The 26,460-nt window shown below is 42.6% G+C and overlaps 2 protein-coding genes across 25 annotated transcripts; one reads left to right on the forward strand and one right to left on the reverse strand.

The window, feature by feature from the left end:
* Positions 1–1,031: 1,031 nt before the first annotated feature.
* On the forward strand, positions 1,032–16,650 carry LOC130515641 (clathrin coat assembly protein AP180-like). 24 transcript variants are annotated; one of them, XM_057015971.1, is made up of 26 exons: positions 1,032–1,742; positions 1,841–1,863; positions 1,968–2,120; positions 5,247–5,389; positions 5,722–5,797; positions 6,194–6,296; positions 6,381–6,474; positions 6,558–6,669; positions 6,744–6,850; positions 6,929–6,970; positions 7,410–7,483; positions 8,110–8,122; positions 8,223–8,365; positions 8,488–8,561; positions 8,687–8,701; positions 9,250–9,420; positions 10,462–10,560; positions 11,085–11,318; positions 11,518–11,592; positions 12,151–12,237; positions 12,670–12,744; positions 13,559–13,645; positions 13,751–13,812; positions 14,696–14,773; positions 14,847–14,959; positions 15,325–16,650. In XM_057015971.1, exons 3-25 carry the CDS (start codon positions 1,991–1,993, stop codon positions 14,931–14,933), a joined length of 2,181 nt encoding a protein of 726 aa, XP_056871951.1. In that variant the 5' UTR covers positions 1,032–1,742; positions 1,841–1,863; positions 1,968–1,990; the 3' UTR covers positions 14,934–14,959; positions 15,325–16,650. The 24 variants fall into 24 exon arrangements, with proteins under 24 accessions (XP_056871951.1, XP_056871953.1, XP_056871952.1 ...); XM_057015973.1 differs by having other exon boundaries at positions 1,034–1,742; positions 1,841–2,120; positions 13,574–13,645; XM_057015972.1 differs by having other exon boundaries at positions 1,034–1,742; positions 1,841–2,120; positions 12,154–12,237.
* A 4-nt stretch (positions 16,651–16,654) lies between these two features.
* LOC130515645 (inactive serine protease 35-like) lies at positions 16,655–19,006 on the reverse strand. The gene is made up of 2 exons (XM_057016002.1): positions 18,773–19,006; positions 16,655–18,405 (listed from the first exon to the last, which is right to left on the reverse strand). Exon 2 carries the CDS (start codon positions 18,399–18,401, stop codon positions 17,019–17,021), a length of 1,383 nt encoding a protein of 460 aa, XP_056871982.1. The 5' UTR covers positions 18,402–18,405; positions 18,773–19,006; the 3' UTR covers positions 16,655–17,018.
* Between the last annotated feature and the right edge of the window lie 7,454 nt (positions 19,007–26,460).

Consider the following 26,460-nt stretch of genomic DNA (forward strand, 5'->3'; position numbering starts at 1 on the left):
ACATAACAATATCACTGTCAGCCCCATCATCATGAATTTCGTATAATTTTTGCTGTACATCTATAAGATTCCTTGGTCTGCTGTTTGAATGACTGTACTCTGTACTGACTAATGCTGAGTTTAAATCCAAGCATATGGCTCTCCTCAGTGTTCTTGTTTCAATCCATTGTACTAGTAACAATTTTGCAATCATTTAACTTTCATAAATAGAAACTTCCCCACTGATCTGTTTCCCTAATGTTACGTGAAACTGGGAAAATAAAAATGACCCCTGAGCTAAACTCTGGCACATTCATTTATATCTGGATTAACCAATAAAGTTACCGTTGTATGTGGTTTGTAGATAAGATTTCTTCTTGTTCTTTTTTCCAATAAGGTGAGACCTACTCTGGCTTTTATAACTGGCACCCCCCTGATCAACTGCAATGGTCATATAAATCCTAAATAAATTAAATCTCTTTCTCTGTTTGCTACCATTCTTGTCATATTCTTGTCATATTAGGAACTACAGGAAGCACAATATAACACTGTGTCGTGATTTAATCTGATATATCTAATTTTTTATATTGAAATTAGTCCATTACATCACGTGATACATCAACGATCCAATTAAAATACTACTACTCCTTGTAGTTATAGGTCTTAAACAGCGCCCCCTACTGGTCACACACACGCACGCGCACACACATATAACATACATATAAATTATAAAAAAAATATATAAAAAAATCAACACTATAATTCTCAGTCTAAATTTCAATCTCGTTTTTTTAAAATCCACATATATATGTTTGTATATGTATCCACATAAATAACATTTGTATATTATTTATGTAATATAAATGTAATATTTGCTGCATGTCTCTTAAACGCATCTTAATTATGTTTGAACATTTGTACTTGATTTAAAAACATATCTTTTTACCTTGTGTTTTATTTTTTTATTTTTTTTAGATCGAGTAGAATTATCCAAACATCATGATCCATCCTGCAGAAAACGGCGCTTCTGCAGAACACCTCCATTGTCGGCCGCCCATGCCTGTACTGCGCGTGCAAACCTGTTGGACAAGCCAATTTGTAGCAGCACATAAACCACCGTCACGCTCATATAGTAACCCTCGCCTAACGCACAGCGGCAGGAATTTTTGCACGGAATAGCTGCTCATCCCATTTAAGAAGGAGCTGATTGCGACGTGTCACATTCACCCACCCAACCCAATCCAAGGTGCAGGGGGAGGAGATTCCAGATGGACGTGTAGGTAGGCGAAGCAACTAAACAAACGACAAGGGGGGAGAGCAGCAGAGGAAAGTCCCTTTTGCCTTTTCCCTCACTGAAGCATCCTGCGCTGCGCGGTGTTGGCGACACCACCGGGAAGCGGTGCGTCAGACTGTGTCAATATTTTTTTTTCCCCTCTTGCCGATCTTAAAAGGACAGCGGGCACGGAGGAAAGACGCGCCGCAATCTGACGACCGCAAGGGGGACATTGCGGTTCATTCTCATTTTGGAAGGAAGGAAAACGGATGCCTCCTCCAAACGGACCATTTGAGCGGTCAATGGAGTGATATCGCAAGCAGGGCGTGCACATTGTCTGTTCTTTGCAACATCACTGCTGCAGGCCGATGAAACAGCTCTCGTTGCCCGTTGAATGTTACATAACCGAGTGGCATTAGCTGTCCAGGGTGCTGAACCGAACGGTCGGAGGACTAAAACGGGAACAGACAAAGGGAACTTACAACCTTGCGTAAGTCTATTTGCGACAGAAATTCCGCAGAAATTTGATATATAGGTACGTGTTCACTAACGTCAGCCTTTCCGTGTTTGCTTTTTCCGCCCACACAGAAGGTCACAGGCCTATCCAGCCGGTAAGGGGAAACTCTCGGAAACACCCGCAGTCCGCAGGGTTCTAGCTAAGTGCATATACATTTATATGTAATTCTCTCGTCCCCTGGTCAAATACATTCCTGAGCTGGTCGACTTAAAGGAGAGAAAATGTCGGGGCAAACGCTCACGGATCGCATTGCCGCTGCGCAGTACCAGCTAACGGGATCAGATATGGCCCGTGCAGTCTGCAAAGCCACCACTCATGAAGTGATGGCGCCCAAGAAGAAGCACCTGGAGTGTAAGTGCTGCCCTTTTTTCCTCCTTTGCACATAGGGTGACAGTGCTGGGCCTTCGTTGGTTCGGATCTGTTACGCACAGCATCACGGCCATCACAGAACCACTAATTTCTTGATATCCTTGAAGCTGTGGCGGCTATAGGATGGATTTGGTGACCCTGGTGTCAGCCTCTCATATAAATGATCATAGGACAGAGGGTAGGAGGGAATTGGCAGCATTTGAGGACAGGCTGACAGCCTCAGTGAAAAGTAATTTCCCTTTTCTTTTGTTCCATCTTACCCCCTTTTCATTGCAACATTAAAGAATTAAAAGAAGAGAAACATCTGGGAGCATAGTAAGAACACTAAAAACAAACTTGTCTCATAAAAGCAGTGGAGCCCATATTCTACAAGCCACGGCTGGTTTGAAACCATCCCGTCTTTCAGCTTTATTGACACATCTATAGATAACAGTATGGAAACCTTATGACGAGTGGTTCCTGAACACATCATCAAGCGCACAGACTGAGTCAAACCAACGCATGCTTGACGCTGTATAAAAAGGATGAGTGGTGTGTTTGACTGCACGCTTGATGTCTGGCCGTGTGGGCGTGTGTGGCGGCCTCGTCTTGGGCTATGACCTTATATCTTGCAATCTGCTCCCCTGATGAATAATTTAATAATCAGCCAATGGCCAGCTTGCATTATTTACACAACCAAAGGTGAGTGACAATGCCAGAATACACCAGAGTCAATGGTTTCCTCACTGGCTCCTGTCTCCAAAGGCTTTTCTCTGCTTTCTGAAGGCAAATTGATGATTAAATTCACATTGCCTTAATGGCCTTTTTGATTAAACTCACCTACAACTAGCAGAGATACTCCAGACATAAAAAGCCCTGTGAATTGGTTCATATGGAGTCCTATAACGGTGACTTACATGCTCTTCCACAGGGTGTTTATACCAGAACATTGTTGCTTTCTGGGGCATCCTGTATGTAGGCCAGTGTGCTCCTCTCACATCATTGAGGGAGCTTGAAAACTCACTATAGGCACCGAGGGGAAGCACGATGAGGACATGGGCAGTTAGCAATGGCAAAATAATGTATAAGTGATTTAATAATGGGCAGTTAATTAGCATCCACATCACCGAACACTATATTTTCTTTATGAGTAAAACACAAACATCCCAATATGTCCTGTTAATATGATCAGTCTTGAAAACATCTGTCTGATTTTAATATTCAAGGGTCATGGTCTACAATACCTGCAGCAGAATAACCACCCCTTGTACATCTGTTCTGCTCGCACGCTCATGGCTGTAAGCTGTGACGCAGAGGTCAAGCTAGCAAGAAACTACCTGTAATTACCAGTTGTTTTTTAAGAACACCACTAACAAGGTCACTGTTACAAGATTTCCGAGAGAACATCTCAAAAACTACAGTCATTTATTCTAATGTTTTGAATTAAAAAGTAGAGTTGGATCAGATCAGCATCTTTTATACCACTATAAAAGCAGAATGATTAGCCCAGAGACGGACAAGAGACGAGGCCTTGGTGTCCATTATTGGAACTGTGCCTTGGATTATTGTAAGAGTCTTTATTTAGCTCGGCCAATCCTCATTAGAGACACACACCTGTATGCCAGCGTGTGTTCTGCACCAAGCAATGTCAACAACAGCAGAAATCATAGATTCAATATGATGTCGTTGACAGTAAGCTGATATAGGTTCAGTTTGCTGATGTTCTACCATGGTGTTCTATTCGCTGTAATATGCTAACCATGTCACATGTATGGAGGACTAGATCTCTTTAAGTTTGATGCTGTGGCAGCTAAAAAAGGTCCTTATTGTCTTCTTTCTCCATCTCTCTTGTAATTAATGAGACTTAATGAGGAAAATAAGGAAATTAGTTAAAAAAAATGATTTGTAAAGGGTAAAAATCCAAGGATTGGCTTCTGATTTGTAAAAAATTTGTTTCTTCATCATTGCCAGACATCTTGAGAAATTTCAGTGGGGACGTTACCATCTGTCTACGCTGTTCAGATAGACTCAGGCATCAATAATTAGGAGGAGATCCAAAGTAGCACATCGACTTTGAGACCATTTTACGCTTCAGCTACAATGACACAGGAAACCAGTTTCCTCTGATCCATTTTTTGCCAGAGCTGGAAGCCAATTGGTCCTAAAACCCCAAATCACAACAGTGACTCACAAGAATGACATCTCTAACAAAAAGCTGCTTACAGAAAGGTGCCAGTGGTGGTGTGAAACAAGTGGTGTTATTGCCGGTTGTGTGTGGTTTGTGGGGGATGGGCAGCAATGAGGCAGCTAACACAGAAAGACCACAGCCAGAGATTAGTAATAATCTGTTTACCACCATAACCCACAATCAGCATCAAGCCCTCTCTGCCACCTCAGCACTGCTCTAACTGCCTTCATTTCGAACACGTCGGCCTCTCTGCTGTGGTATTACGTTGAACGCCACCTTTGCTGTCGTCATTCAGGGGCTTCACATCTCAAGGCAGCCGTTTCTCTCTGTCCCTTACCGGAGATGTCGGCTGCGTTGCTCTCTGCTCTGCGGGGCTGTAACCTCGGCCCTGCCCTTCCTCCTCAGCTGTCAATGTCAGCAGGATGGACTCAGGGAAATGTCTCTTCCTAGCTTAAATTCTGGTTAAATAATATTAAGTATACTTTATTCATCCCAGAAGCAATTGCACAAATTCTGAGGCAGATAATGTCGTTTATTTTGACTTCTGTAACCCTGCACTGTAATTTTAGCATAATGGGGGCATCATTATGCACGCCTGTTGTGCCACAATTGCAGAATTTCAAAGATCTACACTTCAAGACATAAATACACAAATTGTCACAGTGCATCTCTGTGCATCTGGCGCAGCACCGAGGTGCTGATGTAACCGTCTGCATAATGAGCGTCTGGGAAAAAGAGCTGACAAAGTTTGTTTCCCAGTTAAAAGTTCTCGTGGGGACCAAGAGCCTCTCTGCACAGGCCAGCTCGGCTTACTCACAATCAAAGTTTAATCAGAGCAGTTCGCTTCGTATCTTTACCCGCTCTCTTCTAAATTCAACCTTTGGCGCCGTGACAGAAAGTGGACGTCCGTGATTGACGATCTCTCTGCGGCTGTGTTGCAGACCTGGTGTCAGCCACCAACACCACCAACGTGAACATCCCTCAGATGGCTGACACGCTGTTTGAGCGGGCCACCAATGCAAGCTGGGTGGTCGTTTTCAAGGCTCTCGTCACCACTCATCACATGTGTGTCCATGGCAACGAGGTTAGTGACGGAGGATGAGGCGGAGGAGTCAGACGTAGTGCAGTCCGCTCAAATTGAGCTCTAATTCAGATTTATTCAGTAACATAGGCCTGTTTGCTTGCTCTCTGCAGCACTTATTTCGTGTAAAAGGTGCTGCAGCAGTTGTCTGTTATCACAGACAATAATTACCAACGGTGACCACAGGCCCTTTGTTGCATTCAGTGAAAGATTTAAATCTGCTGCGTGAACAAAGCAGAATGTAAAGTCTTCAATTACAAGTGTTGAAGAGTTTATTGTTGCTGCCAGTGCTAATAAAATGTTGCTCATCTGCCATCCCACCGTCTCTCTCCCAGAGGTTCATTCAGTACTTGGCGTCCAGGACCTCCCTGTTCAACCTCAGCAATTTTATCGACAAAACGGGCTCTCATGGTAAGAACAAACATACAGTTTCTGGCAGTGGAAATGGGAAACACAATGAGATGGCTCAGAGCGAGCCATCTGGCTAATAGGAGGGAGTGGAATGACATGGAATGACACATGTAATTGCAGACACACACTCATTCATGCACACACTCGTTTATGTAGAAAAGCTGGCAATCTGAACCCATTGTTAAGTTCTTGTGCCAATTCTGTGCTGATAAGTTTCAGTAAGACAGAAAGCGTAACCTGTAACCCAGCAAAGGATTTCATACATGCAAAATCTGCATGATTTCAACTAAAAGGATTGGACTGTATCAAGAGGCAACAAGCTCTATATCTGAGATTGTGATTAAAAATACCAACATTTTTTAGTTAAAGTAATGAACCCTGGTTGTGTCTGCTCAGGTTACGACATGTCCACATTTATCAGACGGTATGGACGATACCTGAACGAGAAAGCCTTCGCTTACCGTCAGATGGCTTTTGATTTCACCAGAGTCAAGAAGGGGTATGTTTGCATGCTTGTTAGCATTTTATGTTATTGATGCCATTCTGCCGCCATGTCACGCGAGACCATGTCGCGTTCTTTCAGCGCCGAAGGTGTGATGAGGACCATGACCACCGAGAAGCTGCTGAAGGGCATGCCTGTCCTGCAAACTCAGATCGACACACTCCTAGAGTTTGATGTAGGTCAGAGAACAGAAGCTGTCTGACAGAAGGTTCCGGCGACGCACCACATGGAGTTGTGCTGTTCTCTTCCTGTTCTCAGGTTCATCCCAAGGAGCTGAACAACGGCATCATCAACGCTGCATTTTTGCTGCTCTTCAAGGACCTGGTCAAACTCTTTGCCTCCTACAACGACGGCATCATCAACCTATTAGGTCAGTAGTTGTTCACCTTCAGCTCTTAGACATCGACATCATGATGCCGCTGAACGTGCAACTTTTTGCTGCAGAGAAATACTTCAAGATGAAGAAGAGTGACTGCAAGGAGGCCTTGGAGATCTACAAGAGGTTCTTGACTAGGGTGACAAAAATTGGGGAATTCATGAAGCTTGCAGAGGTAAGACAACTCTCCTGTCGCCTCCAGCAACAGGAAACGGGATTTCATGTCTACTAACCTCTTTTTCTCCTATCACAGACTGTTGGAGTCGACAAAAACGACATCCCCGACATCAACTACGTGAGTCAGCACGAGTTGCAGCACTCATTTCTGTGTTAATCTCCTCCATGGGAGGTCACAGTGAACACGAACACCCGCAATTTCCTCCCTGACACACACACAAACACACCCGTGACTCACCCGCCATCATCTCCCCACCCAGTGTCTCCACCCCGGGGTGGTGGTGGATCTGGCAGATTCAGACGATCAGGACTCACCTTTCCAACCTGTCGAAAGCCTGGTAACCATAGTAACGCGGGGTTTCTGTGCCTGTTTTCAGGATGCGGTGTCAGCGTGTTGCTTTAACCCAACTTTCCATTCACTTGTTTGTCTATTTTTATGAGTGAGGCCTTTCCTGTGAGACTTCCTAACACCAGCTTCTAACACAGAGGATGTAAAATACATAACATTGATATAATGTTTTGGTATGTTCATGGAGGAATTGTTATTATTTCGCCAGGCTCCTAGCAGTATTCTGGAGAGCCTGGAAACACACATGAATGGTCTGGAGGATGCAAAAGGCGGGAAGAAGGGGTGAGTAAATATGTCATCTTTTACCTTTTTTTTAGATGCTTGCTGATATAAGACTAACAAGAACTAAATGTTGAGCCGATGTAGCTGAAAAGGGTCTAAATAAGTACTGTGTGTCTGCATTTTCCTTCAAATGTTCCTCTCTTTTATTCCCTTTGTGTTCATGTGGAATCCCCAGTGAAGGGTGAGCATATACTGAACGCTTTGTTCGCAGTTTAATAACTCCTTAGAAGCCTGTGTAAGTTTACCTGACAGTTGAGTAAACTTACACATTATTCACATGAATTACAGCTTGTAGGTAATCTCCATGTGGATAGAGACACAGTTCCGTGTGGAAATGTGCTGTGATTACATTACATCTGTCAAAGATGAGAGCAACACCTGCTTTACCAGCAGCCGCTCACCTCCTGTGCATTATCTCATGCAATGTGCATCAGAATATGATGAGTTTATATTCCAGATGTAAATGAGAAGAAAATGAAAAATTACGTTTGGAGTTGCTACAATTAGATTGGAATTGAGCTCCTCATATGATCACATGTGATTCAATCTGTCTTGCATATCTGTGTTGAGAAGATTTGTCTATTTCAATAGTACTAACAGTTCCTCCTGCTCATTAACCGTTTCAGGTCTCCTACAAAGGTGAGACAAACATTCCAGTGGATATTTAGATTATTGACTTTTCAAATGTGATGCGGAGTTAAAATGTATGTATCTGTTTTTGATTTACTCTTCTTTCCAGGGCTCGCCCACAAACAACGTATCTCCAACATCCACCCCAGCCAAATCTTCCAACGCCGTTCCCACCTTGCAGCCTCCTCCTGCTGCTGGTGCCACTGGGGACGGGGCCGCCGCCGGACCGGCTGCTTCTGAACCGGCTGAAGAGTACGTATCTGCAGATCCTCTGCTTTATTTCTGTTTCTGTGTTATTACTCATTTGTCTTTTTATCCCAAATGGTGAGGGATGTTCACATTGAAAAAAAATGTCACTTCCTCATTCTCTCCAGCTCATTGTTGGACCTGGATCCATTATCCTCTTCAGGTCCTTCAGCACCATCAGCCGCACCTACATCTTGGGGAGGTAAGCACTTTATTTCCTTCAGATCCAAAACTCACATCATGTGAAAGAGCGTTTCGGGTGTTGGACATTGTCATAGCTTAAATTAACACGGCTCCTCCCTTTCCCCTTGGTTTTTGCCTGCGCAGATCTTCTTGGATCAGGTGAGTGCAGCTCCACCCTTTCATGTCACATCCAGCCTGCAGTCTAGTTTAGTTTATGCTCCCTTCACCTCCCAAGATATTCCAGGATGTCACAAACTTTTATGAGCAAATCTGGAATTGAGGTGACCTGGAAATGTCTGTGTTTTAGTCCAAAGTATGCAAACAGGGATGTGCAGCAAATGTCACGTTACCTTCATGGTTGTCTCCCCAAACTGTTCTCAGTCTTTTTGTTTCTCTCCACCTTCTCTCTCCCTTCCCCCCAACATACTCCATTATCTGTTTTGGTTTACAACCGGGGCTTACTTTGGTGGTTTTTGTTTCCCTTAATTTATATTTTATTTTAATGGTATGACTGGATGATATTTAATACCTTTGCCACATTCATTTTATTGAAATTTGGATTTTGCTTTGTTCGATTAAACCCCGAATATGTTCATTTGGCTTCCTTTGAATCTGGACTTTTGTTTTTGGCTTGATTTGTTCCTCCTTGCAATGGCAACTGGGTGTTTTTTGGTTGCACTTTTGGGGTGATTTATTTTGGCACCCAGAAATGGGCGACTCCTTGCTATCCGAACCAACCCTCGCCGCAGAGCCCGCCCCCTCCCCTGCAGCAGCCACGCCTACTCCTGCAGCAGCAGAACCTGGAGTCTCTCTAGCTCCTCCCACTAGCGCTGCACCTGCTACCTCCCCTGGCGCCACCAATATGGATCTGTTGGGAGGTCAGTGGGCTTCCAGAAAATTCTTTTCGAAAGAACCCTCTGGGAAGCTCAACCCTAAAACCATCACACACCGATAACACAATACTGACTGCATGCTTAAAAACTGAGAGAGAGGAAAAAAAAGCAGATTTATGGCATTGATCTTTTTTTTTCTTTACTGGCAACAAAGTAGCATCATTAAAAAGCAATGAAGCAAGTGAATGATGCATTCATGCACAGTCGTCATTTTATCAAGCTATCAATGCCCAGAAATGTGTTCTTAAATCAATTAAAAAAATAGTGAGATGTAATAAAGAATCACCTGAATAAATTGCTAAAAAAAAATACCATCTATGTAAATTACACAAATTACTAGAATTAATCGTGGATTAGGCAAGTTTAAATGATGATATTTCTGTTATTACCGCACAGTTTAAAGAGGAAGACACATTTTTACATAGCTGCTGCCATTCACAAGATAGCTAACATGCTAACTCAAATGGCTAAACTATTAAATTTAATGTAGGTTTTCTTCACAATGACAATGATAATTTCATATCAATAGCAATTTATTCCAGGGATTATTTATTGTAACACAGAGGCACTGACTTTTGCTTTTGCATTTTGCAGTCAGGTATTACCTCACACTCACCTGTGGCTTGCACGTAAACCGCTGCTGTCATTCTCCACGTGTGTCGTTTGATAGGCAGCCGAGCTTTTCTCTGAGCGGACTGAAAAGCAGATCTATCAAACCCTGTCAGATGAATGCAGCTGCAGGTGGCAGCAGCTGTAGCACTTGTGAGGCTCCTTCTGCCGCGCTTGTCGACCTCTCTTTGGCGTAGTGCCTCCTATCTGCTTTCCCATCTGTCCTTTCACCTGTCAGTCATTCACAATGATTAATATTAGTGCTGTATACGTCTAAAAGCTGCATTTGCTTTTCCAGGGGATTTTTTTTTACTTGTCTTTTATCGACCCTGCTATTCTGTCTTATTTCCTGACTTTTTTACTTTTCATCTTTTTCTCTTCCTCTACCTCTGCCGCTGGGGTGCGTGCATACCTCAGATGCCTTTGCGACACCCGCTCCCGAAGCCTCTGCACCTGCAGCTGAGGGCGGCGCCGCCGCCGCCGCCACGTCGGCCCTGGCCGCCAACGCTGGTGCCGGTGGGTGACTGTTATGTGTGCGAGTGTTGTGTCCTGCGACGCAGGCGGCTGCTCTTCAACTGTTGGAACTAAAAGCGAGTTGCATTCAGGAAAAGTGAATCTGCGTTTAAAAATGTGTGCAAAGCTTCTGGTTTCAGGCTTTAATCAGAGCGTCATGCATGTGCACAGGCAGTAGGCGGACAGTTCGGCACTTATGCTGGCATTAGGATGGTGCTATTGTTGTTGCTATGGTGATGAAAGACAATGCTCCTGCTTATCTGTTAGTGAAACGTGTCATGGAGAAGCTGCCTGGGTTTCTTGTTCTGAATTATTTTGGCTTCTGCAAGGGTCTCTTCATTTACCACGATGCCAAATTTTAGCTTTCCATCACGGAGGTGCTGGAATCGCTGCACATTCCCTTCTTTTTCTGCCCGTCATTCTTGCCTCTTTTGTTAATTCATCTTCACATCATCTGTTGTGTAGTAATGTCATGTCTCTCCCATCACTCTCCATGCCTCCCCCTCCCCATTTCCTTCCCCCGTAAGACCCTTTTGCTCCTTCAGAAAGCAGCACCAGTGCGACAGCCTCTTCTGGTCTAGACCTTTTGGACTTGACGGGAGTGGAGAGTAGTAATCCCCGTAGTTCGCTGGATCTCTGCTTTAGTCCTCCCCCCTGCTCCTCCCCATCACCACTCTTCATCTCTACTTCCTGCACCATCAACTCCACTTCGGCCATCACTGTCCCCAGCACCACCAATCCAGTGACTGACCTTTTCAGTGGTAAATGATAAAATACTGCGTGTGGATAGACACTCTTATGTTCCGTGCGCTTTATGATTCTGCACTTGTTTAAAGAGGACTGTTTGCACAAATTCACCATCTTTTGAGCTGAAATTGGCTCGCACTTGTGAGCATCCTTGCATATTTTTTTCATGTTTGAGCTTATAGTGCTGTCTACGGGGGGTGCATGTGTTCGTAGGCCTCTTTGACCCCATGCCAAACGCCAGCTTTGCAAAACAAGGCCCAACAACGTGTGATGAACTGTTTACAGCAGGTAGCCTCGTCCTCCATCTCTTGTGTGCTTTGGGTTTTGTATCTTGTCAGTGCCGCCCATAAGAGAGGCTCAGCCATAAAATCCCTATATATATGTATGTCTCACCATTCATCTTTATTTACTTAGTGTTGAAACAGTGGTGTGCCTGTTCTTGCTGAAGCTGAAAGATGCTTTATTAATAGAAGAAAATAGCTGGGAAGAGCTTTTAAAGAATTATAAGGGGGGAAATGAGGGGCTAAGTTAGGTTAGACTACATTTTTGTTAAAAGGGATTTGAAAGCTTACTTTAAGAGTTAGAGTGAGTAGATGTACAGACAGTTTGTCTTTAAAGATGGGGGAGGGTCTCATCTGCTGGTCTCCTCCAGAGAGCCAGACCTTGTGGGTGGCCCTGTGTCTCGGCTTGCTGTGTCTGTTCCTGAGCTCTCTGATGCCTTTGCTAAATCGTGCCTCCCACTCCCCTTCCAGCATGAACTGCATTGGCAGCATTAGCAGCTGACAAATGTGCACTATGATGATTCACAGTTGGTGCTTTATGTGTTCTTCACTTTGGCCTTCTCAGCAGATGTCTTCAGCTCCCCCACCCCCTTCCTCTCATCCACACCCCTCACCAAAACTGACACGGGAGCTGTTATGAACCTGTTTGGTGGTGGGTAACTTGTGCCGCCTGTTGCCCCTCTTCATGTATGACTTCTCTCTCAGCTTCTTTAGCATCTTTTTCTGCTGAGTCCTTACATTATTGCTGTAGTTGTTCCTGTTTGGCTTAGTTTTTTCACTGATTTTTAATGGCTGGTTTTAAAAATCATAGCAGAATGAAGCTTCTTGATTGGTTTCCAGTAGGAAAAGGCGGGGTAACATATGTCGAATGGCATATGTGTATACTTGATTGGATTTTTGCTGATAAAAATGCATTACCCAGTTAAGGTTTACATGTACAGTAAATGAACATGAATGTTTTCACCCTTCCACTCTGATTGATGATTTTGCTTGGCACCACCAGCATGAAGCCGAAGGTTGACTGTTACCCCTTCTTTGCCCTTACGCTGCGATGGGAACGGTTGAACCTTCTTTGACCTGCCAGAGTCCACAGGAGGAGATGCCACAGCAGCAGCTGCTGCCCCTGCACCTGCCGCCCCTGGAGCTGAGCTCATGTCAGGTAAAACCCTCTTATTTTTGTTTATCATCACTGTTGATGTCTCATGGATCCAGAATAGAGCTAATGGCTTCTTAACATCATCTCCTCGTCGGCTGATTTATATTCGTCGGTAAATGTCCAATGCCATTAATATTCAAGGAATCGATAGTCTGCAAAAGTCCAGCTTTGATGCTTCTTTCTTTCTATTTCATACAATAGCATCTAATAATGTCACTGCTCCTCTGAAGCCTCATTGCATTTTCTTCTTTCTCTGGCATCTGCTCTTTTTGGCCTTTTTTCCTGTCTTTTTCTCCTCTATGCACTCATTCTCTTTCCATGCTGCTCTTGCCGTGGCTTATTGCTTGCTTCCTGCAATTTGATTGGGTGAGTCCACTCGCTCTTTTCCATTCTAATTTCCCACAGTGCACTTCTGCATTGCAGTGGTGCAAGGAAAGCTGCAGCTGCTCTCTGTCTCCCTCTCTCCTTCACCACTAACGGAGGGTTGAGGAGGGTTAACAACATGTGCACACTCCTTTAGCATTTAGCATCTTAGCTGCAGTGCTTTGGTGTTCATCAGTCAGACACACCGAGAATATTACAGCTTATCATACACATTTGCGCTCATGCTGTTAATATAGGAAGGGCATAATACAGCGGTAACTATATAATGAACTCATTCTCAAGCTCATCCCTATTCTGTTGCCATGGAGAATGGTAAGCCGGTAAAATGGACTTGTACTGAGAGTGTGACCATTACTTGCACTGAAGGATGATAATAGCTCCCTGCCTGCTTCTTTCCTGCCCCTCTGCCTTCCTCCTTCCCTTCCCTATGTAGTATTTGATGGACTAGGAGATGTAATGAAGCCCACTGTGACCCCTCAGGCCGGTGATGTTGACACTTCCATGGCTAACATGGCGAGTAGTAAGTAGTCATGTAGATAAACCTAAACATTAGATGTCATATACATGTATCAGTGGGAACCATTCTAGTCTTTTTTTAATGATTGTTTTTCTCTCTTTGTTCTAGATCTCACAATGGGAACCACACCAGCCCCTCAGGTAGCTCCCCCCTGTTGGGGTGCACCCATGGTAAATGTTGTCTGTGTCTTTAGCATGGAGTGAAGCCGCATGGTAGCAAAAAGACAGAAATAGGAGCAACCACAAGCACTGGCCTTCATTTGACTCTCCAGGCTCTGGGTGATGGAATCTGTGAGGAAATAAGATTTTCAGCAAATACACTGCTGCTGGATTTTAATTAAATGACACCATTTACACGCTCCAAAGGTGCAGTGTGTGCTGGGAGGAAATGTCAAGTCAAGAGGGGATTAAACGCACAAGCCTTTGTTCTGTTTTACTCATTTATTTTAATTTAATGAATGTGTACATCTCCTGGAGAGTGATGAAGTGGCTGCCGACAATTTGAAATGCTTGGAAACATCTCTTAATTTCTCTTGGGTTCATGTTGGTTTTTTTTAATCAATCTAACATGAGTGCAGGCAGGCTTTTGCTTCATTTGGACATTGCAGAGACAGCTGTCTTGTTGAAAAATCACATGCAAAAATGACCATCAACCTGTAGGGCTTCAGTTGTGTGTGTGCTTTTTGTGTTCCCGTGTGTGCTGCTGCTTTGTCTGTCTGTGTCATGCCTTTCACCTCTGGTGCTGGAACCATTTCATGCACATTTAATCCAATAGTAAGTGTGCAGTCTGTGTGTCCGCATCTGTGGTATATGTTGTAACATCCCACCTCCTCCTCTCCCTCCCCTCCACACCTTTAGACCATACACATGGGTGTCCCTCCTTTTATGGGGACTCACCCCAGCTTCAGCCTGGTAAGACCACCAGTCCAGTCTAATGATGTCCCTAAAGCAGTCTGGACATTATTAAGCTCTGATGGACAAAAAGGCCTTTAGGTGACCCTCAATGCCGTCAGATGGGTGATAATGTCTCTAACTTTATCTTTTTCATCTAAAGCCTGGGGCACCAGGAGCTCCCATGATGCCCATGGCAAGGCCAGGCTTTCCCGCGACGGGTGCAACCCCAGGAGCCCCGGTAATGTATTGTTTTGCATGTGTGCCATCATTGTCATCAAAAATGAATAACACTAGCCAAAATGTGTCCGCAGATGTCCCCAGGCGTGGCCCAGAGCCCAAGAAAGCCTCCGCCACCAAGGAACGCTCTGGATGACCTCAACATTAAAGACTTCATGTAGATCGACTGACCTTCAAAACCCTGAAGGTACTGTTGAACCGCTCTGTCAGCTCCACATGCTTCTGGTTGCTATCTGCTGATGTACGAGTGCACATGTGGGAGTTGGAATTTAAAAAAAGAGCAAAATACATTGAATAAACGATTGAAAATGTAAACAGATTCAAATCTATTGCTGGTGTAAAATCTGCCTTTGCCAGTCGACATGATTTCAGAAGTTAGAGGTGAAGCAAAAAACTATTTGTTTAAGGTGAGGCACCACATCAAGATGTCATTAAGTGAACTGATGGGCTCAGAGGCCTTTAAAAAATAATGATTTGTATAAGATACAACAATCAATCACCCAAAAAGTTAATGAAATAAGGTTGAAATGGACATCTTTCTCTCCTTTTCAGGTTTGTTACTGTTTCTGGAGCTCTGTGGATGTGGATGTCTGCTCTTCCTTACTGCCTCCCCCTCCTTTATCCCATTGCCCCTTCAAGCCAGTCAGCCATTACATCTTGGATCTTTGCCCTCAGACCTTCTACCAACCTGAAAAAAATCCCCCCGTCATGCCGACTTTATCTAATGTTGTAGCACAAATGTGAATGTGAACCCTAGTTATAGAAAAAAAAGCGGAATTCTGTTTGTGTGGGCGTGTGTATAATTCAGTGTTAACCTTTACTTAATATACTATGGGGAAAATGAACAAAAAAAGAAAGAAATATCATTCTGGATTTCTGCAAATCAGCAGATTGTTGATGGTGGATATATGTTGTTTTTTTGCGCATATCCCAAACTAGGACTGTGTTGTTAAACGTTGTGTTCGGTGTGTGTATTTTCACTGACCAGCCTACACCCCCTGTTCCTCGACGCCTGCTGTCACTAAAGACTTCATTGTGCCCCCCAAATCTGTTTGACTGTCCATCCTTCTGTAAGAATTCTAAACACTGCAAATCCGGACTCTCCATCATTGTTCATTTTCAGTTTAAGTTACATTTTGATTGTAAGAAACATGCAAAAATTTGTTAACTGTGTTCAATTTGACGATTGAAACTACAGATTATAAATATTTTATTTATTTTGAGACTAAATATATCATATATTTTAGTTATAGCACATCAGAAAAATGTTGGTTACCTGCCTTCTTTTGTACATAACATTCAACCTGGAACCAGAGGCAGAGGATCAAAGTAAAAAGTATTTTCCAGTGTTTGCTGTTGCGCCCTCTGCTGATGTGGAGTACTAACTGCCTGGTAGCATGTAACACTTCAGTCTGGTATGCATTCAAGATCCCTCAGAGCTCCTCTCCTTGACTTTGTATCCACATGAGATGACTTTAATGTCAGGGTGGCTGGTGGATTCCAAGAGGCAGGAAGCACTTGTTGTTGGAATGTGGCCTCAGTCTTCTCTTCTCTGGGTCACTGGTTCCTGTATTCCCACTGGAAGTCGCAAGGACTCTCACTGTAAAGCACTCAAGTATATGCTGGATGTTCTGTGTGTTGTTTAATTCCAAACATGACTGTATCTTTATCCATTGTGGCATTAACAAAAGTGTTGGAATAAAAATAAAGGTGAATACAACCCATTAAATACAGCAACAGTGGGGATGATTAATGTTTGCTGAGTATCCATGTGAAGGCAGTGACTTTTTTTTTAAGGATGGCATCTTCTCACCTCCCTCACCCCCACCTGCATGTGAGTTCAAATGAGATGCAATAAAAGAGAAATACACAAATAAACCCGTGCGGCTTGTCAGCTATTTATTTGAATGTTTAATGTTTTGTTTTCTTTGCATTAAAATACATTTGTTTAGATGGAAAAGTATAGGACCAAGTGATGCAGCTAAGGTGCTAAGTCTTATTGTTCTATTGTAATTTTGAGTTGGTCATATTGGATTAGATAAATGTTATATATATATTTTCCCCCTTGGTCTCCTGGAGACCAACAAAAGCCATAATTATAAATATAATGTATTAAATCAATAATAAATCAAAACTATTCAGGCATCTACAGAATATTGTTAATGTGTTATGATTAATTTGACAGGCCAAACTATAATAATTATTATGTAAAAAGCTTAATAATCACAGATCCATCGCATTAGCTGTCAGATCTCTTTGCAGAGACTTGGATCAGCATGGATCCAGTGACAGATCTGGGCATATTTGGGCGGTGTAATCCTCACAGCGACGTTATAGTCTCTCTGCTCCCCTCCCTCAGTCTCCACCCAATGATGCCCTGAAAACACACCTATCACCCTCCGCTGCCACTTCCCCTTCCTGTCTGGTTCCCCTGCTTCCTGCCTCAGGTGAACGTAGATGCCGGCGCCAGTGGCGCCTGTCTGTGCGTCGCAGTGCTGGTACAGCAAATCATCAGATTCCTTGACCACCGAGCAAAACCGATACACCACCTTCTCTTGTCCTCCTCCACTGTGCAGGCTTCTGTCTACGTCGTAACCAGAGAAGTGGATCCTCGTCATGGGGGCATCAGAAGGTGCGACCCCAAGCTCCATGTGCTTTTGTGTGACAGGGTGCCTCAGCTCCAGAACGGCGTAATCATAGTCGGCTGACAGGGAGTTGGTGGAGCTCTCGGTTTGGGTCCATCCTTGGGGGATTCGGATATGTTTTACCCGAACCCATCGGAAGACAGGCTGTCTCTTGGATTCAGCGCTACGGCGTGACCGATTGAGCCTATTTAGTTTCCCTCCGTGACCATTTGCATTGCCCATCTCTGTTTGACCTCTGCGCCTCTTGATTTTGACCCCTTCCCTCCCTACCTTTACATTTCCACTAATAGTATTCTGCTCCACATTTGCTGCTGCTACCTGCTCCTCACTTTTCTCACTATTGTTCCCTCTTTCTCTCCTTTGGCCATCTCTGCCTTTCTTACGCTTGAGTTGCAACACCCCCACTCTGACCCTTCGGGCATGTGGAAGGTAGTCCTTCCCATTGTGGATGCAATGTGCCGCAGTTAGAACATGTTTTGGGGTTATCAGGATTCCAGAGCAGCTTCTGGAGACGCGGACAGCAGAGGAAAAAGGGTAGTTGGTGATGTAATGTGAGTCAGTGATCACAAAGCGTCCATCTTCTCCATAAACCTGTCGTTTCTTCCGGGCATGAGTTGGTGAGTGACCCGGTTGTCCTGCAAATGTCCTGTTAAATATCGACAAAGTGACATCCGTGTGTGTGCGAGTGCCATTCTCATACATGGTCTCATATCCCAGAATCCTCTCTTGCTCTTCCCAGTCTATTGGTGGCCTACTACTTTGACATTCTATCCCACAGAACATCCCTGTTCCTGCTCGTTCCTCATTCTCCACCTGACCTGCAAACATACTAGGTTTTAAATACTCAATATGTGTGTCCAGCAGCACCGGGAGGCTTTGCCTGGTCCAATGGTCCATGTCTCTGCTCTCATCTTGACCCAAAGCTCCAGATAACGTCAGAGATGCAGTGCAGAACAATAGAAAGAAGAACTGATTGAGATCCATCCTCCTGAGAAGACAACGCGACAGACTTTACTGCGTCCGTTCGACCAGCAGGGGGCGCACATGCATAATTTCATTCTGATAAATTGGCTACTCATCAATTCCATATAATAATATCAGCTAATTGTTTTATATTTTGTCCAATTAAAAGTTCCCTGTTAGAAATATGGTTATTTTTTCAGTTAATATGGAACTTTATAAAATAATTCTTTTGTGAAGTACATCCATCCATGCAGCTTTCAAAAGAATCATGCTTTGTGCATGCCAAATAAAACTCACAGCGGCAAGACAAAAAAAGATATAATACAAGAAAGTTAACAGCTCTACATTAACACTCATATTATTTGAATATCTTTAAAAAAAAATCCAATTACCTGCAAACATTCAAAATCAATACTCCTCCAATCTTCAGGGAAATGTTCTCCTTTTAACTAATAAAATAACTTTATCCAGTTGACTTGAGCAGTTCAGCATCCATTTCTTCTTAATTAAATAAAATAAAATAAGCACAGAGACTGTGTTCATAGATCCCCTTAACAAATCTGTGTCCCACTGATGAGAGGGGAAAAAAAGCAAGTAAACAGAAGGGTGGAGTGAAAGCAGCCTTGCAGCACGACTGAAGTGGGCTGAGAGGATGACAGAAAATTTATGCATTTAAACATACACATTCTTTAGATTATGCATGGAGCACTTTCACACATACATATAGTAATTTATAGACAAACAGACAATGTTCTGTATTTGGTTCCACTTACGGTAATTATCCCTAATCAAGTGTTAATGTGGTGTTTTGGAGTCAGGAAAAAAGCATGTTCAGACAAACAATACTACCCAGATCTGGATGGAATCTGGATGGAATCGGTATATATATTATGACCTTCATGCTTTTTCCCGCATGCATCCTCATGCTGAGTTTCATGTTTGATTAACTGGATCCTTATTACCATTTTGCAGAACGCTTGTTAATTTAGCCGTTTGTCAGTGTTGAATGAAAACCTAAACATTTGTAACAGAGATTTATTAAAACCCACCAAATATTATTACAGAGCATGAACATGATAATATTTGTTCCTGTAAATATACAGAACAGAACTGATAATCAGTTTCCAGCTCTCTGGCAGTTCTGTCAGCTTGAATCATCAGTGACAATTAATGTAACAACCGATGCTGGAATATTTCCCTACTGCTTTAGGCCACTTTAAATAAACCAGCCCTAACTAAAATCCTTTTAGATCTTAATTCATTTACCTCAAAATTTATTTTGTTTCCCGTGTTTGTGTGATTAAATGCACGGGAAGACCTCCCAAAAGCTCTATCACCTCGATATTAAACGATTAAATCAATTACAAAGGCAATCTTTTTCTAAACTTGGTTAAAAGGAGTGATCTGATTAGAGGAATCAGCATTTAATGGAAAGATGGTTTAAATATTTATGTTGGAGCAGAACCAACCAGAGGAAAGCCCCTTCATCATTAACAGCAGACAGACACAAACATGGGCCTCAGACACAGAGCGGGAGTGTACGGAGTATATAACATATGAAAATGTTTAATCCCTTTATCTATAAACACATTCTCAGGCCAAATCTCTCTGCTCTCACGCTGGAATCTGGGACCAGGGTGTCTGCAGCACACAAGGTCATTGGTGCCCTGAAATAAACCAGCAAATGTTCAGTTCAAAGCATGAAAATTATTATTATTATTATATCGACAGGTCAGTGCTGTTTAAATTTCACATTATTTTCAATATGCTGTTTTAATTTGCAACCAGTCTTTACTTCTTTTGAGGAACTTTCTCTGATCTGGGAGGTCCAGTCAGGGGGTCCTTCTGGAGATACTTCTGGTCGATGCCCTCCTCCGGCTGAGGACACCAGTCTGGGTCATAGTAACCATTTTATTGTGGCTGGCAATTGCTGTTCATAAAAAATAAACCCAGTCCAGCCAGAGGGTCTGGACCGCAGCAGGAGATAAATGTGCTGATTGGTGTTCAGTACTTCCCCTCCAGCTGCTACTTTGGGCCCAGGAGAGGTTCCTCTGGCCAGACTTCAACATTTTCCCATGCAAGCTCCACTTTTTCTCCACATTCAGTGCATAAACCACACAAGCTGCAAGTCACGTTAACATCAGATGGGTGATGTCTTGAGTCTTAGCTGATTAGCAAAGCATCTGAGAGATGAAGTTCAGCAACAACCTCATCTCCGTCATACATTTTTAGCTTGTCAGTGCAGGGGACAGGGGACAGTGCACCATATGTGTAGAACCCTACACATATGGTGCACTGTCCCCTGTCCAGACGATGTCTTCACCCCCTTTAACATGACTGCTGTTGTGTGAAAATAGGTTTTCTTGGTAGTATATTCCAAGGTACTCCAAATTTATATGATGGATATATTACATAAACTTGGCCAGAACCCTTATAAGGAGAGACGACTCCTGTTTTGATGCCTGGAATCTTACTTTCCTCTTCTTGTTAAGAGAAAAGAGAAATTTCAGTAACCTCAAATTGAATTGCACAGCTGCAACAAGCGTTTTATTTTTTTAAAGAAAATACTTGACGCAAATAGAAATAAATTGCTAATAGCTCCCATTAAAACCCACACACATGCGCGCGCGCGTGCATAGATACACAGCTGGCTCCATGTTCCTGGACCGCGCCTCCTCGTTTAAGCCGATACCGTCGCTCAAGTTCGTCCCGAGAATCACTAATTTCAGTCTGTGTATCATTACTAGAATTGCCAAGTCCTTCTCTTTAATGATTGTTTTCTTTGCCATGATGGAAAGAAGAGTTTCAACGCTGTCAACTAAAACAGTTTAAAGTTAAACGCACGCACGAGCTTCCTTATTGTTATCGACATCTCAATAAGGACGGTCGCTATTGGCTGTTCAAAGAGTCACCATATGACGTCAGCACGACTTGGAAGGACCAAAAGTGAGTAAATAAAAGCAGCTTAAATATGCTTAGAATTAACTTAATGCATGTGTAGGGCTGCTTAGAAATGTTTCTCTCAATTTGTCAAACTTATTTGTAATTTGTAAGAAGATTGTTATGTGGGTTGCAACTGCAGAGCTCTACATCCGACCCACCCTCCTCAGCAAAGTAGCCAAGAGACATTGTTTTTCAGTGTTGTCTTATGTTTAGTTCAGTTTCTAACCTCATGCTCCCCATTGGAGCCTAACAAGTCACAGTAAAACACAATTTTTTTGTATAGATGATTTTATTTGAGTCTAAACTTTATGCAAAAGTTTAAAAAACAGCCCTCCAAAAACCCCACCATCATCCTGTTTTATTATCTTCTAAAGTTCATGATTATGAAAGTAAATTGCTAACGATTCCCAGTCATCATATGTGTCTCAGAACACAACTTGATTAAAATTCTTCAAATGAATGAACTGAGACAGCCTAAAAAGAAAGTCAGGCAATGGGGGATAATTACAACGGAATGTGTGGGAGGCGGGCAGATGGGAAAAGGCTGACACTGTATTTGAAATAAGTTGGGTCAAGTCTGTGGAGGACTAAAGATAACAGATAAAGATATTGCTTTGGGATTGTTGACTCACTTCTTCCTGTTCACTCCTCTTCTTCTCACGCGTCTCGGATTTTGCTCTCTGTTTCCCCCGTTTTCAATATTGACCTACAATTCTGCCCCGTGTCAATCTGTAATTTTTCTTTTTATCCACTGGCGCCGTTGTGCATGTGTTGTCTTTCTGCCTTTCCTCACTCCTCCGCACTTCTAAAAGTGGGTGAAGACAAAGAAAAGCAGGGAGGAAGAAAGGAAAGCTTGTTTTGGCTCAATGCGCCACAGTGTGTAGGAAAATGGTGATTATTAGTATTTAAATGAACTTATTACTTAGCCTTGGTGGTGACGCATGCGAGCGATCCCGGGACCCTCTAACATCAGCAGCTGCAAGAGAAAATCAAATATTCTATCCTGCTATTGTAAACCAACAGTATTTGGAAAGAAACAACTTTCTTTATGATCTCGAGTTTGTTTAGGGAGATGACGTGACGCATCTCCCAGTTGATTTCAATACTCCAGCTGACTCTGCGCTACATCTCCAAGGAGGCTAACGTATGGTTTATGGTCCTTCTTACATGGTGGATGAGCTCATTCTCTTCGGAGAAGTTTATAGCTCCTGAACTTCATGATGATTTCCTTCCTGTGTAAACAGTTTCATGCAAACAAATACGAGCACTTCTTGTGACTTTAAAAGCCAGCTTTTATACAAAAACTCAGGTCCTGAGTTTGAGGTGGACGTGGCTGTAAAGCTTAAGTCATGAATGAGAGAACGTGAGATCATCTTCCAGCGATATAAAGATGAATTAGAAGAGCGACTCACTGCAAACCAAACATCATCACCATCCTCAGCTATGTTGTAGGAGTATTCTCCCTTTTGAACAGTCATGCATCTTGTGTGTTTGCTACTTTTAATCATGGCTAAACTGTGCCTTCGAGTTAAAGACAGCTAAGCCCTCATGAATAAGATACTGCATTCAATTGCACTTTTCTCTTTTTCTGCCGGTTAAATGAATCCATATTTGCCTATAATTCATCAACTCTTTAACTAGGAGTCACTGGTGTTGTTACCACATCAAACAAATTGGCAAATGAACTGAGCATGTTATATTAAGAGCACATGTACCACAGTTTAGAGCCATGACCTCATGTTTTAGGAACAGTATTTTGATGCACTTCCAATTCACAATTTAATTCTGGCTGAAAAGCACTTGTTTTTGATTATTTTGGGAGCATTATTTTCCTGCATCTGATATATCTTCTTATACTGGATCATTAAAGCAACATTATGCATGAAGATATGGTGCATGAAACAGCATTAGCTCAGTAATGGACGTTTGTTGCTCAAGATTGGACAGTAAACCTCATGCCACCAAAGGCACTTTATTTTAAACAGTATATAATCTGAAAATAATCTTTTTGTACCTGAAATGCAGAAAACCACTTAAAATTTGCCCCTAAACATTGACCTATTTATTCTAAATGTGTTTCCTTTTAGATTAGACCCCATAGGTGTCAGAGAGCATTTCATCATAATGAGACAATGTTTACAGCCAATCGTTGCAATGGTATATGAATAAAACTGTGTGTGAAGAAAGACACTGACACATGATCAATAACTGGCCTGATGTATTGGAGCATTAATCTAGATCTAAATGAGGAAGAACAGAAACCAAAGCAGAACCATAATTTACATGATATTGATTTGGACTGTATTGCCTATATGCTCCCAAAGGAAAAATAATAACAATAAACAAAAAGCTGTTGGACTTGATTAGGTATTTCAAACATGAACTGTGGCCTCACTCATTGATGGGGATTTTATTAGAAAAGAACAGAGACTTTTGATTGATTTCCAGTTTCTGGGAAACTGCTAAACCTCAGAGGGACTGAAGTTCCCTCAGTGGCGACATCACCTGGTTTGAGTACATGTGAGGCTGCGACAAATAAAACCCATCTGTCATAATTAAACCCTCTTTTCCAAAAGAACAGACAAGTACGGAGAGAAGAGCACACTTCCTTCTCACCACAAACGCTCTTCTGAGGTCACAACTAATCACTAAAAAGCAATGAAACCGAGATTTCGGCCAGTCCAGCCTGAAAGAGGATTCTTTGTTCTGAAGCTTGCAGTCAAATATGCAGTGTTGCATTTTAGGATTCCACAGAGGAGGAGCTGAGCTGCAGCCTGAACCTTTTATGGCAGAGCAAAGTGCCAAATGAAGGTTGAAAATGACTGCTAGCATCTCTGGCAGCTGCAGCTTTTACATGGGAGCAATTTTCCTTCTGGATCATAGCACCATGGTCCTTTTGTACCTGTAGAGCCCAAAGTATGCCCAAGAAGCTCGTAGAAGCTGGGAGAGACTGAAGCTCTGGTCCAGCTGGGCAACGACTGCCGGATAATAAAATGATAATAAAATGTTAACAGGCTCCAGATGAGGAAACAGAACTCATGACACAGATACAAACTGATGCTTTTACTTGCTTTCATTTCTTGTCTGTGGCTCAACTCAATGCCAAATTAGATCTAAGCAATCACACGCAGCCGGTCACTTCAGAACTCCCACAGATAAAGAACAGGCCGAGCAATGAACTGTTGCCATGGCTACAACTTATTGCTGATGCAGACCAAAGGAGTGGAGAATTGCTCCTTGTGTTGATGATCATACCAGTTTTGTAACTTTAACTAAATGGAATCTCAAAAGCCCCATCACAAAGTGAATACGTTTTAAATGCTAAATATTAATTCCTTAATGATTTTCTATAATCTGAGCTGTTAATACTTGTCTAGTTATGTGATCAAGTCAATGTCAGTGGACGAACTCTGACTATAGAGGCAACAACAGTGTGAAAAGAGCGCCACCATGTGTATTATTCCAGTAAGTTACACAGAACCAGACCGTCTGCGCTCACTAAATGTAGTTGATTCGCATTTCCAGGAGGTGGCGCTGCAATACCAAGCCTTCCTGTGTGTGACTAACCCGCTTGAGGTCGTTCTGGGGCTTTCCAGACTTGATATGAAAGTGGGAAAATTGTGCATTAAAGGGCGGCAGAAGTAAGTCTGCCAAAAATAATTACAATGATTCAGCATCAATGGAAAGCCAGCATGCATTTGATTATTCTCTCCCTGAAATTAACTATATCGGTGTATTTTTCTTTTCTTGAATACTTCTTTGTGGACAAAATTTGATGGAACAATTTTTTCATGCACGAATGCAATAAACTGAACTGAAACACCGACCAAAAGGAACCCGTGCTCAGAAACTATTGTAGCTGTTAACTTTTGCAACACTGCCAAAATTATTATGTTTTATTTGATTTTTTTTATTCAATTATTATTTTTTAAAGAAATACCATATATTTTTGAGCAAAACCTAACAAGGGGATAATGGGGTCAGTTTGGTGCGACGGTATCGTGTGTCAGGACTGCGTCATGTCAGTCTGGCACGTCCGAATCTGCACCCCCTTCATTAACCAGGAAAAGTTGTATTTTAATCAAACACATATTTGAGATCTCTTTGTTCTCCATTTGTTGGAACAGAAATATCCCGGCATGTGAACGTGATCTTGACATCATCAGCCACAGTAGCACACAGGAAGATGAGTCACAGAGAAGCTTCCTGTTTGTTTTATCACTGCATGTTTTGGCCCATTATGACCACCAAAGCACAGACTATTTTTCTGTTTCTTTTTCATTTATGCTTCCTCAGCTTCCCTCTGATTCCTTTGGGAGAAGCCGAACGTTTCAGATCAGCACTTCTGTCTTACTTCCGGCTAGCTTCATGGTCACTAACATACTTAGATGCTGAGCACCATCGCGGAGTGGCTTACAGCACAGGGCACCCGAGAGAATCTCATTAGTGGCTGTGGAAGACTTGAGAGTGGGCTTACAGTTCTGAATTTGTCCTTCAAAGGTGACTGGGGTCAACATACATGTCATCTTGGGGTCAGGGATAAAACAGATCCCAGGAGGTCTTTGACTAACATTTTATATGCCATTATGTCAGAAGACACATACGAAATGATGTTGGAAATACAACAGGAAGGATATCATAGGTGGACGATTATTAGCAGGCCGAGTTGCTGCTATCACGGTCTTTATGACTACTGTGAAATAACAAGATGTTAGTTTCATACCACGCTGCATCATTAACCGCAGTAGCATCAACCGGAGCTGGCGCTGATTACAACAAATCTTTTTTCAGGCTTTCTGACTCAGTTATATGATAATAAAACTTGCTACACACCGTTTTGTGAAAGCCTCAAATATTTGTTATCACATGTAGCTTAACAGTTTTAGTGAAATAGGGTGTAGTGCTGTTACTATCACTGTCAGCGGCTGTTGCTTGCATGACACACGTCACACATTCTGATAGGTACAAATAAAACGATGCTTTTTGGGGAGTTAGATGGTTTACTGTCTCTCTCGGTGTCCAATAATGTTTTGAATAATACACCAAAGTGCATAAATGGACAATAAGTTTTGACAATAAAGATCTTTGACACAGGTCAGCTAAAATTAGTTGGTTAATGTTTGACATGGTGTTGAAG

The sequence above is a fragment of the Takifugu flavidus genome, chromosome 19 (assembly GCF_003711565.1).
Source record: "Takifugu flavidus isolate HTHZ2018 chromosome 19, ASM371156v2, whole genome shotgun sequence".
Taxonomy (NCBI): domain Eukaryota; kingdom Metazoa; phylum Chordata; class Actinopteri; order Tetraodontiformes; family Tetraodontidae; genus Takifugu; species Takifugu flavidus.